The 15529-nt window shown below is 38.2% G+C and overlaps 2 protein-coding genes across 2 annotated transcripts; one reads left to right on the forward strand and one right to left on the reverse strand.

The window, feature by feature from the left end:
* The first annotated feature begins 1330 nt into the window (after positions 1–1330).
* krt1-19d (keratin, type 1, gene 19d) lies at positions 1331–5091 on the forward strand. Its single transcript, XM_051873777.1, has 8 exons — positions 1331–1788; positions 1877–1959; positions 2532–2688; positions 3391–3552; positions 3647–3772; positions 3871–3945; positions 4105–4247; positions 4902–5091. Exons 1-8 carry the CDS (start codon positions 1387–1389, stop codon positions 5023–5025), a joined length of 1272 nt encoding a protein of 423 aa, XP_051729737.1. The 5' UTR covers positions 1331–1386; the 3' UTR covers positions 5026–5091.
* A 5441-nt stretch (positions 5092–10532) lies between these two features.
* On the reverse strand, positions 10533–15393 carry si:dkeyp-113d7.1 (uncharacterized protein LOC407709 homolog). Its single transcript, XM_051873439.1, has 2 exons — positions 14694–15393; positions 10533–12579 (listed from the first exon to the last, which is right to left on the reverse strand). The coding sequence occupies exon 2, from the start codon at positions 12420–12422 to the stop codon at positions 10932–10934; it is 1491 nt and encodes a 496-aa protein (XP_051729399.1). The 5' UTR covers positions 12423–12579; positions 14694–15393; the 3' UTR covers positions 10533–10931.
* Positions 15394–15529: the final 136 nt, after the last annotated feature.

Raw genomic sequence — 15529 nt, forward strand, 5'->3', positions numbered from 1 at the left:
TATCAATGTTGAAAACAGTTGTGCAGCTTAATATTAATATTATTATATATATACAGTTGCAAGAAAAAGTATGTGAACCACTTGCAGAATCTGTGAAAATGTGAATAATTTTAACAAAATAAGAGAGATCATACAAAATGCATGTTATTTTTTAATTAGTACTGTCCATAAAAGATTAGTTTACATAAAAGATGTTTACATATAATCCACAAGACAAAAAAGTAGCTGAATTTATTAAAATGACCCAGTTCAAAAGTTTGTGAACCATTGATTCTTAATACTGTGTGTGGTTACCTGGATGATCTACAACTGTTTGTTTGTTTTGTTATGGTTGTTCATGAGTCTCTTGTTTGTTCTGAGCAGTTAAACTGATTTTTCTGAAGAACAGAGCTCAGTTTAACTGCTCAGAGCAAACAAGAGACTCATGAACAACCACCACAAAACAAAAAAACAGTCGTAGATCATCCAGGTAACCACACACAGTATTAAGAATCACATACTTATGAACTGGTTCATTTTAATAAATTCAGCAATTTTTTTGTCTTATGGATTATATGTAAACATCTTTTATGTAAAATATCTTACTCAGGACAGTACTAAATAAAAAATAACATGCATTTTGTATGATCTCTCTTATTTTGTTAAAATTTTTCACATTTTCACAAATTCTGCAAGTGGTTCACATACTTTTTCTTGCAACTGTATTAATACATTAATATTAGTTTTTTTTTTTTTTTTTTCTCCAGGATTCTTTGAAGAATATAAAGTTCAAAAGAACAGCATTTAATTGAAATAGAAATCTTTTGTATCTTTATAAATGTCTTTACTCTCACTTTTGATGCAAACTTGTTGAATAAAAGTGCTTAATTTTATTACTGACCCCAAACTTGTTACAGCATAAAACTCTTGTGAGGTATAAGCATAAACATTTTCTGGGGATTATGCATGCTTACAGCAAGAAATCATGAGAAAAAGAAAACATAAGAAATAAACATATAAAGAATCAAGTCTGAAAACAAGTGTTAATATGTTCTACTCAAATACATTTATCTTGTTTTAAGGAAGTTTATATATTTTTACTGGAATTTTTTTTTTTTGTTGTTGCATGTTTTAATGGAGAAAAACAGTGTTTAAACTGCCACTAATGCACACAAAAGTCTTCAAATAGAAGCAAAGTGATTTGTTAAGCAGTGTCCTTTATCCTACAATTCACCTTAGGTGTGACCTTTAAGGTTGCTGGAGATGTTCCAGAAAATGTGGTGATGACATGCATGGAATTCCAGTTATTGTGTATGTGTTCAAATTCACTCTATAAAAGAAGCTGGAGTTCCCCTTCCTTCATTTACTGACCTGTCAGACAGACGCAGACAGAAAGTCTCGATCAACATGGCTTCATCCTACTCCACCCGCAGCAGCTACACGTCCTCCAGTGGCTCATCCATGCGTGTATCCATGGCAAGTGAAAAAAGTGCCCGTATAAGCACCGTGAGGTCTGGCAGCGTGTACGGCGGCGCAGGAGGTTCAGGGGTCCGGATCTCCAAGTCCTCTCTTTCTGTAGGAGGATTTGGCATGTCAGGGTCGGCGGACAGCAGCATCATTGGCAATGAGAAATTCACCATGCAGAGCCTCAATGACCGTCTGGCTGCTTACCTGATCAAGGTCCGCTCACTGGAGAAGGCCAACGCTGATCTGGAGCTGAAGATCCGCCAGTTTCTAGATGGCAAAACCTCTCCTGTTGCTCGTGACTACAGTGCACACCATGTCACCATACAGGATCTTCAGGCTAAGGTATGTTACAGTTTTCAGGGTTACATGCTATGAAATATCCTAAATATTGGGGAAAAAGTAAATCATGCATATTCATTTTTATGTCCAGATCAGGGCAGCCATTCATCTGAAGGGTGGAGTCCATCTCAGCCTTGACAACACCAGCCTGGCAATAAATGATTTCAGATTGAAGTGAGTCTTTTTTATCATTTACCAGGAAATAAACTTAAGAGTTTGAATTAAAACAAGATTAAATATTTCATATTGTTTAAAATATTTTTTTGAAAAATGCAAAATAGTAGCATTTTCACATATTTTGGACCCAAACTTTCACAAATAATGTTATCTCTGTGACCATACGAATTACACCAAGGTTTTAAGAAAGTGTTCTACATTAGAGAAAGTATAAAATACATGAGTGTTTCATTAAATTAGTTTTACACTCTTAAAAATAAAGGTTCTTTATTGACATTGAGGGTTCCATGAAGAACCTTTAACATCCATAGAACCTTTCTATTGCACAAAAAGTTCTTTATAGTGGAAAAGGGTTCTTTAGATTATTAAATTGTTCTTCACACAAAGAAAAACATGGTTCTTTTAAGAACTGTTCAGTGAAAGATTGTTTGAGGAACCAAAATGGTTCAAGACTCCCTTTAGGAACCTTTATTTTCAAGAGTATACCTCAGTTTAGAGGTGGACTTCTTGCGGTAAAGTGCGGTAATGTCTGGTTGAGTGTTTCTAAAGAAAATGTTTCTGCATGACAGATATGAAACCGAGCATGCCATGCGTCAGTCTGTGGAAGCAGACATTAATGGGCTGAAGAGGGTGCTTGATGAGCTCAACATCAGCAGAAAAGACCTCACCATGCAGATCGAAGGGCTGAAGGAGGAGCTGGTCTTTTTGAAGAAGAATCATGAGGAGGTATATGATGCTTCTGTGTGACAGACAGATAGATAGATAGATTGATTCCAGACAGTTCTTTTAACCCTAATTGATGGAGTGTGTAGCTTTTCATTTCTTAAACAACCATGTAGGAAGAAGGATCATGGCCATATTGCAGGATGACAAAGCCAAGATTCATCAAGCTCAAATTGTGAAAGACTGGTTGGGAGGGAGCATGAAGAATCATTTTCACACATGAATTGGCACCTCTGAGTCCCAGAACTTAAATTCATTGAATGTCTTTGGGATGTGCTGGAGGAGACTTTACAGAGTGCTCGACCTCTTGCATCATCAATACAAGATCTTGACCCAAAATTGATGCTCCTCTTGATGGAAATAACATCACAACACTTATTTCATCAAGAGGTGCATCATTTTTGGTCAAGATCTTGTATTGATGATGCAAGAGTCGAGCACTCTGTAAAGTCTCCTCCAGCACATCCTAAAGACTTTCAATGAATTTAAGGTCTGGATTCAGAGGTGCCAATTCATGTGTGAAAATGATATAGATAGATAGATAGATAGATAGATAGATAGATTTATTTTTACTGTAAAACATGTAAATCTCAAATCATTTTTTATGATTTGCAATAAATATGTGTGCTTAAGTGTTGTTAAATTAAGTGTTGTTTATCAGTGAGGTTACTTGAGAATTGAATATGGATTCATACATATTCTCAGGATCTCTTGGCTGCACGCACACAAATGAGCGGACAGGTTCACGTCGAGGTTGATGCGGCTCCACAGCAAGATCTCACCAAGGTCCTGGCAGAAATCCGTGAGCACTATGAAGCAGTCACAGCGAAGAACCAGAGAGATCTTGAGCACTGGTTCAAGACAAAGGTGAGATTTATCAAAACATACAAGGACAAAAGTCTTTTAATGTGCTTTTCTGCTCGTTTCAACACATATAACATCCCTATGCTTTTTATTTTAGACAGAAACTCTGAAACAAGAAGTTGTCACCAGCACCACAGACCTAAAAACTACTCGCTCTGAAGTCAATACGGTCAAATCCAGACTGCAGTCGTTGGAAATCGAACTCCAGTCCCTGATAGCTATGGTCAGTGATATGCAATTGGTAGTTTTTGTGGCACTAATTCATTATATAAGTATATTAGTATTATTTTATTCTGAATGTGCATGTTATCGTCAATTTAGAAAGCATCTATGGAGGCCACACTGTCTGAAACAAAGAATCGTTATTCCATGAAGTTGTCAGGCTACCAACATCAGGTGAGTAGATTTGCACTGAAAGGTATAGTTCATACAAAAATCATGATTTACTCACCCTCATGCCACTCCAAATCTGACTTGCTGTGCTCTGTTGAACACAAAATACATTATTCAGTACATCTGAAGATGAACAAAACCACTACTTTTTTGTGCTTCTAGGTCACCGTCCTGGAAGAGCAGATCGTGCAGCTCCGGGCTGATCTGGAGCGCCAGCGTTATGAGTACCAGATACTCCTGGACATCAAGACCAGACTGGAGATGGAGATCGCAGAGTACAGGAGACTTCTGGACGGAGAAGCCACGTGAGTTTATCTGTTGATTTCTTTCACGTAATTCTCTGTCATTCAGCTCCAAATCATTGAAAAAGCACTCCCAGGAACATACTACTTTTATTAATATATTGTAGAGCTGCACTATTGTGGATGAATTAAGAATGACAATTCTTTTGTTTAAAATAGAGATCACATTTCTCCCACAATTCTGAAGAGACAAACAAAATTACATAATTTACTAGATGATCTAACAAAATGTTAATTGCTGCACTATAAAAAAAAGATTGAATGAATGATTCAATGACTCACTCATAAAGACTTCACTTGTTTCATTACTGGATGAATCAGCGTTTTTGAACGAATCTCTTGAATGACTGATACCATCTTTTTTTGAAGTGTTGAAGGTGATTTACTGTATTTGGATCGCTACTGTAGACACTAGTGTTTATATCTGAAGTATAAACTTTTATCCCAGTACTTCTGTGATCATTTGAATTATTGTAACACAGAAACACAGCGCCAACACAGTGTTTCACTGTGATTGTACTTGTCAAAGGTTTAATAGTCATCATAGCCGAATCGCTGTAATTTAGGAAGATCACATGGGTCCTTGAATCGAGAATGCGATCTTTTACCAAATAATCGTGCAGCTCTATAATATTGACTGTTGTTTTTCTTCTACAGTGTCAAAACAACCTCCAGTTCCACCTCGAGGACTAAAGTCATCACAGTTGTGGAAGAGGTTGTAGATGGAAAAGTGGTTTCCACCTCCACGTCTTCAACCATGTCTGACAGTCGCAGAATTTGATTGAAATGCCTGTTTGTGTTGCTGTATGCACAAAACTGGAAACCAAATAAAACAGAATTTTGGTGATGATGCATTGTCAGTAGAATTACTTAGTCTACACTTAAAAAGTGAGATTACAATTTAAATAATTAGTTTTATTTTTAAATAAAACTAATAAATTGGAATATTGAAATCAATGGTTCTATGAAGGACTTTTAACCTACAACTTTCCATTGCATAAAAGGTTCTTTATAGTGGAAAAGGGTATGTTAGATTATTAAAATGTTCTTCACACTAAGAAAACAATGTTGTTGTTTTTTTGTTTTGTTTTTTGAGAACTGTTCACTGAAAAGTTCAAGGACCAAAATGGTTCTTATATGGCACTGCTGGAAAAAAACCCTTTAGGATTCTTTAGTTTTAAGAATAAACACTCATATTATTTATAAACTGACTTTCATATGTACCCTAATAGGCCTATATCTGCAAACAGCAATGGAATTTATTGGTTCTACATGATTCTTGTCATGCCTTCATTTCATGTTGGGTTTCTTTCTGTGCCATTAGCTTCTAATCCACTCAAACTGAAAAGCTCATTTTCAGTTTGAATCTTTTTCATGAAAGAAAAAAGACCTATAGTGCACAAACAGCAGGTGGCGCTCCTGAATGTTCAATAAGATTTGGCTCTTTCAGTTTTCATGCTACTTTTTACTTGTTTAATCCTTGATCTTCACCAGTAAAGGAGTCAAGGAGACTGAAATACAAGAATTACAGTGCTTCATTAACAACATTTCTGCAGAGTCTAATAGTGTAATGTGACTATAATCCATGAAATGTCCAGAGTTAAATCTGTAAAGCCAAAAAAAGACCAGTAGTTCAACCAAGTTACAGGTTTTGCTTTAGGACCCACATTTACAGCTGACATCCCAACATAATAAAATTGTTTATCGTTAAAAAAGTGAAGCAAACGCAGCAATCAGAACAGGCCTGTAACCCATTTTTGAGTCATAACACAAGAGCGGATAACCAAAAAGAAAATAAGTTGAATATACAGGTGTGTATTAAGAAATTGTGAAAATAAAAGATTTTAAAAACATGCAAGAGATCCCATAAACTACAAAAATGCAGGTTTGATTACTTAAAAGGTAGTTTGAAGCAGATGTGTTGATGTCTGATGAGGTGACAGAGACCTCTGGTGGCTGACCTGGGAATCCTGAAAATAATATCAAGAGTTCAGCATCCTACAAAAGAAATTAACTCAGAATTATATCGTATTTTGGAAATCAAACATCACTTTAATTCCGTATTAAACATTTTAATGGAAGTTTTTGGATTAAAAACCTCACACTATGTAATCTTCAGTGTTGGGTATTACAAATTGTAGTCGGTTACCGATTTCAAATGAAATCACAAAAAATTCTAGTAAGTAATTACATAATACAGTCTGACTACTTTTTGATCATTTTTAAAATTAAGCCTACTTTTGACCTAAAATCACATTCAGATCACATTGATTTGAATAGAGTAATTTCGCACTTCAAATGTTATTTTTAATGTGATGACCTTCTGAGATTGTAACACCGAACGTTTCAAGATGTAGGAAATCCAACATTTGATAGAAAACTCTTTTATTAAAAATAAAAAAAGACATTAATTACCACTATAAACAGCAGGTGGCGGCAGAGTAGCATTTATTTGCGCATATATTAGCCATTTCCTGTAATAGTTTTTCAGGTTTCGCTTTTGAATAAATATTAAACATTATAAAATCACTAGGTTTGAAAATACATTTTGTCAAGGTGATGTAGTACTCACAAAATATAATGAAAAACAATAACTTTTCTTGTGAATGAATTACACATAGAGCGAGCACCGCGCTTTCCCTTTGTAATCACAGAAGCTGTCAATCAGTGCATCGCAAGCTCAGTGATTTTGGCACACTTGTGAAAACTCACATTTTATTCAACGAATCTAACTAAAGTGCACAATAAATCTTCAATTGTTGACGCTTTTCACACGAAAGTGTGAAAACGGATGGTCGAACTGAATTTAGCCGAGGAGGAACACTGAGGTACGTCTTTATTTATTTTTTATGTCGTCTTACGTTTTAAATAACGGAATGAATGCTAGACATGACTATTTAAGTGACTATATTCTGATTATAAACTAAGTATTACACTATTGATGCTTAACACAAGTGACATTTCACCAGAAGTTTCCCAGCTGGCTTATATTATTGTTCTAGCTCCGTGCATGTAGTCCATTAATATATTTTTGATATCAGAACACCAACTCAGTATTGGCCGACGCTGTACACGTGAGCACCAAGATGCATGCGTGTGATGCTGACGCAGGAGCCGGCCAATAATGAGTCAGCAATCTGAGTAGAACCTGGAAGCGCTGAACGTAAACAACGTAGGAGAATGACAGGGGAGAGGCGAAATTGTTGAATAAAGTCGTTATTTTTGTTTTGTTTTTGTGCACAAAAAGTATTCTCATCGCTTCATAACTTTAAGGTTGAGCGACTGCAGTCACGTTGACTATTTTAACGATGTCTTTACTACTTTTCTGGAACTTGAATATGGTAATTACGATGCTTTCTATAAAAAACCTCTCGGATTTCATCAAGAATATCTTAATTTGTGTTCTGAAGATGAACAAAGGTCTTACAGGTGTGGAACGACATGAGGGTGAGTAAATAATGACAGAAATTTTACTTTTTTTGGGTGAACTAACCCTTTAAATATAATGTTAGGTCAGGGTTTCCCAGACATGGGGTTCGTGATGGAACTGCAGGGGGGTTCGTGAGTTTAATGAAAAGCTATTAAGTAATTAAATCATAAAATTTTAAATGATATATAAAAGGAAACTAAAAAAAATGATAAAAAACATTGTTTTGTTTACCTGCATGTCATGTGTCCATTAACCAATGATTTCTGATTTCTAATGATTTCTGTAAATGCAGTGATCAAATTCTGTGTGGGTCTGTTTTCAGTGATCGGCACATGACTAGTGGCTGGTCTGTGTGTGCAATTCCACAAACCTGGAAGACCTTCTGAACACATATATAAGCAGTAGGCTTTTTTAGAGAGGAAAATTTAAAAGATAAAAATAGTACTAGTAGGGAGAATCATTGGATTATGAATAATTTACTGCCATTGTGAGGATAACATATAATCAATAAAAAAGTAACTGTAGTCGAGTATTTAAAAACATAATAAAACCTAATTACAAGTACTTAACTTTTGGAATCTGATTACATGTAATCAGTTACTACCCAGCCATCTTTGTATCTTCCAATGTTGCAAAACACCAATAGAACATGTGAGCCAGCAGTGAGAATACAGATCTGACTCAGAAGACCATGCTAGGCAAAACACAGCCTCAAGTCATTGTGGTTAGCACACAACAACTCCTCAAAGATAGTTCACTAACTACATGGATAATTACTCTGGAGCAGCTGGGAATTAAACGTTGTATTATCAGTCACCATCCTTAAACATAAAGCTACTGGCAACTACACTTTTAAATTTCACATTACTTAATGCAGCTCTAGTAGTTATATAAGCCATGCACAGACAATAAAAACTTACTGTAAAATAAAAAATAACCATATGTTGATTTTTACTTGACCTAAAGATGGTTGTTGCCGTGTTGCAATGCGTCATTTTAACCCACGCACAGCTGGAAAAAAACATCCAAATCTTTTCAGTTCATGCTAAGTTTACTTTAGCCTACTTTAGACCAGCTCCCTTGTGAAAGATGAGGCTTTTGGGACACCAATTAGGTGATAAACATCCATAATATCTATTTGGAGTCAAACAAAACAAGTTCAGTGATTCTCACAGGACCTGCGAATATCATTAGCGCCAGAGATAAAACATGTACAGACTGGCCCATAGAATTGCATTAAAATTAACACACACATATCAACTCCACAAATTAATATGTATGGGGAGAGAAAGATTACATTTTTAACTTCCGGGATGAATGCACTTGCATAATGTTTGCTTTTATTTACCAAATCACCATTTTCTGGTCTGAAATACATCTGATGTTAATAACTCCACAGTTCAGAACTGGAGTTTATGACTAAACTTTACTTTGCTGATTAACTTTTTAAAACCAAATTTGATTGGAAACATATGTGCACTCCCTGTTTCTCTCTAACAAACACCTCTGTGTAAGAAATTCCACAGAGATTGAGCTACAGTCAACAAATAGTCCTAAACACGTTATGACTCATAAGAATGACATGTAAATATAAAAATCACAGAACATTTGAACAGCAACTGAGATCTAATAAGAAATGAAAACTAAGCTATGTCTAGTTTCAGATTCTTATAAGAACTTGTTCTTTTACCACTTACATTCATCTACAGCGATTAGCTTTGACATTAAACCCTGGATTTGAAGTAGACCAAAACCTACAGGTGCAGAAATTGTTTAACTTATGGTTTCATTGATACAATTAATGCAAGTGTTACAGATGATATTTTCAATAAATCCCAAAATAGCCACATTCAAACAATCATAAAATTATTCATAAAACTAAGTAGGCTACACACACCAGCCTTAAAAGTTTAGTTCACCCAAAAAAATACAATTTCTGACATTAATTACTCACCCTCGTGTTGTTTCACACCCATAAGACCTTCGTTCATCTTCAGAACACAAATTAAGATATTTTTGATGAAATTGGAGAGGTTTTTATCTCCCATAGAAAGGAATGAAATTACCACATTCAAGGTCCAGAGAAGTAGTAAAGACATCTTTAAAATGATTATGAAGCGAAGAGAATAATTTTTGCGTGCAAAAACAAAAAAAATAATGACTTTATTCAATGATTTCTTCTCTACCCTGTCAGTCTCCTACACAGTTGACGCAGTGCAGTGCTTCCTTGTTTACGTCCGAACGCCGGCTCAGTATTGGCCGACGCTGTTCACGCGAGCAGCACAACGCATGCGTGTGATGCTGATGCAGGAGCCGGCCAATAATGAGTCGGCATTCTGACGTAGAACACGGAAGCTCTGCAATGTGTCTTTAACGTAAACTGCATAGAAAATGACATGGGAAGAAAGGAAATTGTTGAATAAAGTCGTTATTTTTTGTTTTTGTGCACAAAAAGTATTCTCGTCACTTCATAACATTAAGGTTGAACCACTGTGTTCACGTTGACTATTTTAACGATGTCTTTACTACTTTTCTGGACCTTGAATGTGGTAATTTCATTGCTTTCTATGGGAGATAATTCCGGATTTCATCAAAAATATCTTAATTTGTGTTCTGAAGATGAACAAAGGTCTTGAGGGTTTGGAACGACATGAGGGTGAGTAATTAATGACAGAAATTTCATTTTTGGGTGAACTAAAGACTTTCCGTCTTTCTTAAATTTCATAATTAGATGCACAAGTAAAACAAAATTGTATCAACCATTTTGCATTTGCATTTATCAACCACTGCTGTAAATAAAGGGATAGGTGAGAAACCTATTCAAACATACAACTCAGTTTCAAAAATAACAGCAGATGTTTTACTTGTTTTAACATTAGTTTCTTTAATAATTCATTCCAGTACATGGTTTAAGAATTACATATTATCAATAAACGTGTACACTGAGTATTTTACTGGAGGAAAGAAACTAGAATGGCACTCACTACGACACAGATCAGACAAGATACAAAGACTCTCTGTAAGCTCACCGATCCCAAACATAGACACTTTCATAAGAGAAAATCAGTCACGTCTGTAACCAAATGAAGATAATAAGAAAAGAAGAGACGTAAGGTATGAAAACATAATGAAACATATATATTTTAATAATATATTTATATATATTGTAGCTTTTTTTTAAAAAAGAAAGAAAAAAAAGAAAGAAAAAAAAATGAAAAGCAAGAGTAATACTTTTTGAGATGTAATGAGGTTTTATTTCAGCTACTATCGTTACTGCGACTGCTGCCACTGCTAAGATCGGGCCGTTCTCTTTTGTGAATCTGCTCGTGTGCTTTGAGATGACCTGATTGGCTGAAATTCTTCCCGCACTGCTGGCAGGTGTACGGCCGTTCGCCCGTGTGAATTTGCTGGTGTGCTTTAAGATGTCCCAAGCGACCGAAACTTTTGCCGCACTGGGTGCAGCCGAACGGTCTTTCCCCGGAGTGAATCTTCTCGTGTGTTCTGAGGACCCCTGAATTGCTGAAAGATTTGCCACACTGGGAGCAGCTGTACGGCTTCTCGCCCGTGTGGATTTGCTGGTGATTGCGGTAGCTCGTCTCTTTAGTGAAGCTCTTGCCGCACAGCGAACAGCAGAAGGGCCGCTCTCCCGTGTGGCTCAACTGGTGGGCTTTGAGTTCCTTCGTTTGACTGAAGCACTTTCCGCACTCCGCGCAACTGAACGGCTTCTCGCCCGTGTGCAGCCGCTGGTGCGAGCGGAGGTCGTCCGCTTTGGTGAAACCCTTCGGGCAGTGCGCGCAGGTGTAAGGTTTTTGCCCCGTGTGGATGAGCTGGTGCCTTTTCAAGTTACCGGCCTGCCCGAAGCTCTTCCCACACTGGGAGCAAGTGTAAGGCCTCTCGCCGGTGTGGATGCGTTGGTGAGTCTTCAGGTTACCCAGGGTGCTGAAGTTCTTCCCGCACTGAGTGCAAGAGAACGGCTTCTCACCTGTGAGGTTGCGAGGTTTGCGTGGCCCGTGGCCTTTTGTGCTGGTTTGATTGTGCGCGGCAGGCGCTTTGTTGGCCTGGACGGACGTCAGTTCGTAAAGGTTTCCAGAGGGGAAATCCGAGTCCATTTTCCCCATGCCGTCGATGACGGTATCGGGCCGGAGCTTGTTGAGCTCGGTGCGCAACTCCGCCATGTGGATGGACTCCAGGCCGTTCATCTCGGTCTTGATGTGGCTGGACATGAGGTTGGGTTCGTACTCGGTCTTGATGGCGCCGAGCTCGCTGGCGTAGTAGCTGTGCAGGTCCGAGTGCTGCTCTGACTTGATGTACTCCAGGCTGTCCGAGACGTGGGTGATGTAGTCGAACACCAGGCTGGGTTCATAGTGTGACTTGTAGGAGTCCAGCTCCGTGCTGTGGAAGGAATGGAGGTCGCTGTGGTGCTCCGATTTGATGTAGTCCAGGCCGCTGATCTCCATCTTGATCTGCTCGGAGCCCAGCTCGGCCGTGCTCAGGGGCTGAATCACGGAGAGGTCCACCGTGCGGATGGGGTCGAGGTCGGGCTCGCTTTTGATGCATGGCAGCATGGCCATGGGCTCCACGATCTCGGACGCCAGCGAGCTGAGCGTGGGCGTGCTACATTCCGACGAGAGCATGGTCAGGGTCGGAGTGGTGCACTCCGCTCGCAAAGAGTCAAGTGGCGGAGTGTCGCACTCCGACACCAAATTATTTAGTCCTAAAGTGATGCATTCTGTCTCCAACTCTGCCATCCTGGTGGAAGCTAGTCCACCGCCTGACCGAAGCTTCCGTTATGAGTAATATACCTTACTTTCACAGAGATAAAAGCGGGATTCCTGAGCGGGGATCGTCACTGCTGCCACGGCAACCTCTGACCGGGGTTAGGAACAACCGTGATTCCTCTGGCTCCTGGATGAGGAGGAAACAAACAAACAAACAAACTTCAATGTACAGCATTTAAAGAGCACCTGAAAGTCCCTTTATTAGTATAGACTTAGTATAGGCACAATGGAACCAGAATTTCATATCATGTTGTAAAAGCGCAATTGAGCCCATGTCAACATCAGATTATTTTTTGGTGCTGCATTCCACAGGAAAACGCATTACCAAAGATGGAGGAAAACCAACTCGTGTCTAGCAACAGTTGGTGTTGGTGCTTTGTGGAATGATTTGCCATTAAAGATTAAATCCACAGCTCTATTGATGTATTTAAAAGCAGACTTGAGACTCATTTTCATTGGCGTTCAAATAAGTTTGTGATTTTGGGCATTATGGTCTATGTAATGTTTTATGCAGTTTTTTTTTCTCCTTTTCTGTATAGCGCTTTGGTCTAACCTTGGTAGTTTTGAAAGTGTCTTATGAATAAATATTGAGTTAAGCTGAGACTCTGTGGACAATTTCATATAGCAGCATCTTTTTTCATTCCCAACAAACACATTAAGCTTTTAAAGCAATAACGCAACATAATGAAGAGCAAAGGATGTACATTAGGTGTGTACTTGATGCTTTATTAGTGCATTTTATATGCAGATTGATTGGAAATATAGTTTAGTCACACAAGTTTCATCATAGAGCAGGTAACTGACTCGCTTTATTGCTATTTTTCAAATACAAAATTAATTTATACAAACTATATTGTACCATGAACGTTCACAATTACATCTTATGAAAGCAATTTGCTTCTTCCATTATTGAATTTGACTCTGTCATGAAGTTTTTTTTATTTGGTGGCATTCATTTGGACTGAACACAAAACAATTATTCAGACATGACTTGAAAGCACCAGGTGCAGGACTTCAGCTGTCAAAATTCAGTCTAAACTAAGGGCACAAGTTAAAGAAAAGCCACTCAAGTAATTCTAGATCAAACACTGATTCACTGATCATTTGATATTTTGCACGCACTTCAGAAGTCATTTCAAAATGGCTGTTTCTTGAATGCATGTGACAAACCTGTTCATGCAAAATAAAATTAGTTGACACCTTTAGTGTATTTTTGCTCTGCAATACAGTAATAAATGCTTATAGCATCATATATGAATGAAAACATTAACCTAATAATTATGAAAAATACTAACCTAATAAATATGACAATCATCTACAGATGTCAAAGTCAATCTGACACATTGGAGAAGCATTACAACCAGATGTTTACATCAAAATTTATTATGAAAGTGTCACATAAAATATAAATACCAAGCAAATTTGTGCGGGAATAAAACAAAAGGGGAGATTCAAGCTGATAAGTGTATAATTACAACGTCGCGTCATTTGTGTAATTGTGTGTGCCGACTGTCTGAAAGTAGTAACGTTACGCTTTTTAGGCCGGCGAAAAATAGGAAGAAAGAACAAAAATAAAAAGATTAGAAAACTTGACGTAGATGTGCCGTGTAAAAACGCGCAAAAAGGCTCGTCGATTTCACCGAGAATCACTAAGCAACTAGTCAAGACAGCTTCGCTAGTTCGCCACGCATCATGCACTTTTCTGCTGCCTTTCTTGAATCTGGCGGCGTTTTTGCACACAATAAATCTTTTGCATTTTTTCCAAGAAGAGAACCGTTTAATCCACGACGCCTGGGAACGTCGAACGTGCGATACAAGCACTGAACGGGTAGCGAATAGTGGGTATATCGGCATGCATGGCGCGTTTCGGTGTTTCCAGCGGTGGTGATGAAGAACATACAAAGGCAGGAGGGTGAAAATGCCACAGCTTCAGCATGCGCGAGCCAGTGGCCATCTTGTTTGTAGCTGAACGTCGCTGCATCAGCCAACTGAACGATCCGCTGAGGGAAAGTTGAGCCAGCTGCAACTTTTGAACGCAAACATCGATTCGTTCACCTTTGCATAACAATGCAAAACGCTCGCTGCTATAGAAGAGCGTATGTGGTGAGTTGCATGACTTGCGCGGTTCATGCACACTCTCATCACAACCTATCAGGAGAGACAGGAGGAGGAAAAAAAAGATGAAAACAGCAGAACGCTAATAAAAACGCTTGCGAGGACGCCTCGGCGATTTTTTTTTACCTGTTCATGCTTTTTTTTCGGCCGTCAACGCGCCGAAGCGGAACCCACATCAAACCCCTGCCGGACCCGCCACGTCCACCTCGGCCCCAGCGTCCAGCAGCCTCCCTGTCGCACACACTCCTTCTTTCCCTCTCTCTCCTCCCTCTCATTGACTAATTCCGCTTCGTTTTCACTCCCGTTGTCGCTTTCCTCCGGGTTTCAGCCGTTGTACTTCCGTCGTAAAAATGTAAATGCGCGCGCAGCAGTACCGTTTACTGAGCAGCTAATTTGTTTACTTCCGACAAATGCTCGTTTTCGTGCGTATTATAAAAGGACGCACGGCCGAGGGAAATGAAATAAACATCTGCACGTACTAAGCACATAGTGTTTTGTGCATCCAGATGTGTTTTTCATTGTCTGGCTCATTTAAGGCTATCAACATCATGCATCATCTGAAGGAAGATACACATCAGCAGTTACTCCTCATGACAAAAGCTCAGTGCTAGAGAGGAGCATCACATGCTCGGACACTCCAGAGTTGTTGTGAAGTGGATAGATATTGCATGATTATCTTCAAACAATGATATGTAAATTATGAGACCTGCATTCCATTGCAAAGGACAAGTAGGCTGATAATAATGAATTAAAATAGTATTTGTGCATAAAATGCCTATAAGTTATTTTATGCACAAAATATAAATGGCTAAAGAGTAAGCAGCAAAAATTAATCAAATAAAATGCATATAATAGGTGTTGATATGTGTTGTTCTGCATGTTTTGAAGCCAAAACAAATGAAAAATGCAAATAAATAAAGATTGCATTGTTAAACTTGGTTCTCTACCTGTAAAAATGTTTG

Source organism: Ctenopharyngodon idella, chromosome 19, assembly GCF_019924925.1.
Source record: "Ctenopharyngodon idella isolate HZGC_01 chromosome 19, HZGC01, whole genome shotgun sequence".
NCBI lineage: Eukaryota > Metazoa > Chordata > Actinopteri > Cypriniformes > Xenocyprididae > Ctenopharyngodon > Ctenopharyngodon idella.

Excerpts from the sequence above, each read along its gene's own strand:
- krt1-19d (XM_051873777.1), top strand. The coding sequence starts at position 1,387 with ATGGCTTCATCCTACTCCACCCGCAGCAGCTACACGTCCTCCAGTGGC. Across the intron at positions 1,960-2,531 it reads ATAAATGATTTCAGATTGAA|ATATGAAACCGAGCATGCCA; the intron begins GTGAGTCTTTTT and ends TCTGCATGACAG. Across the intron at positions 3,946-4,104 it reads TGTCAGGCTACCAACATCAG|GTCACCGTCCTGGAAGAGCA; the intron begins GTGAGTAGATTT and ends TTGTGCTTCTAG.
- si:dkeyp-113d7.1 (XM_051873439.1), bottom strand. The coding sequence starts at position 12,422 with ATGGCAGAGTTGGAGACAGAATGCATCACTTTAGGACTAAATAATTTG.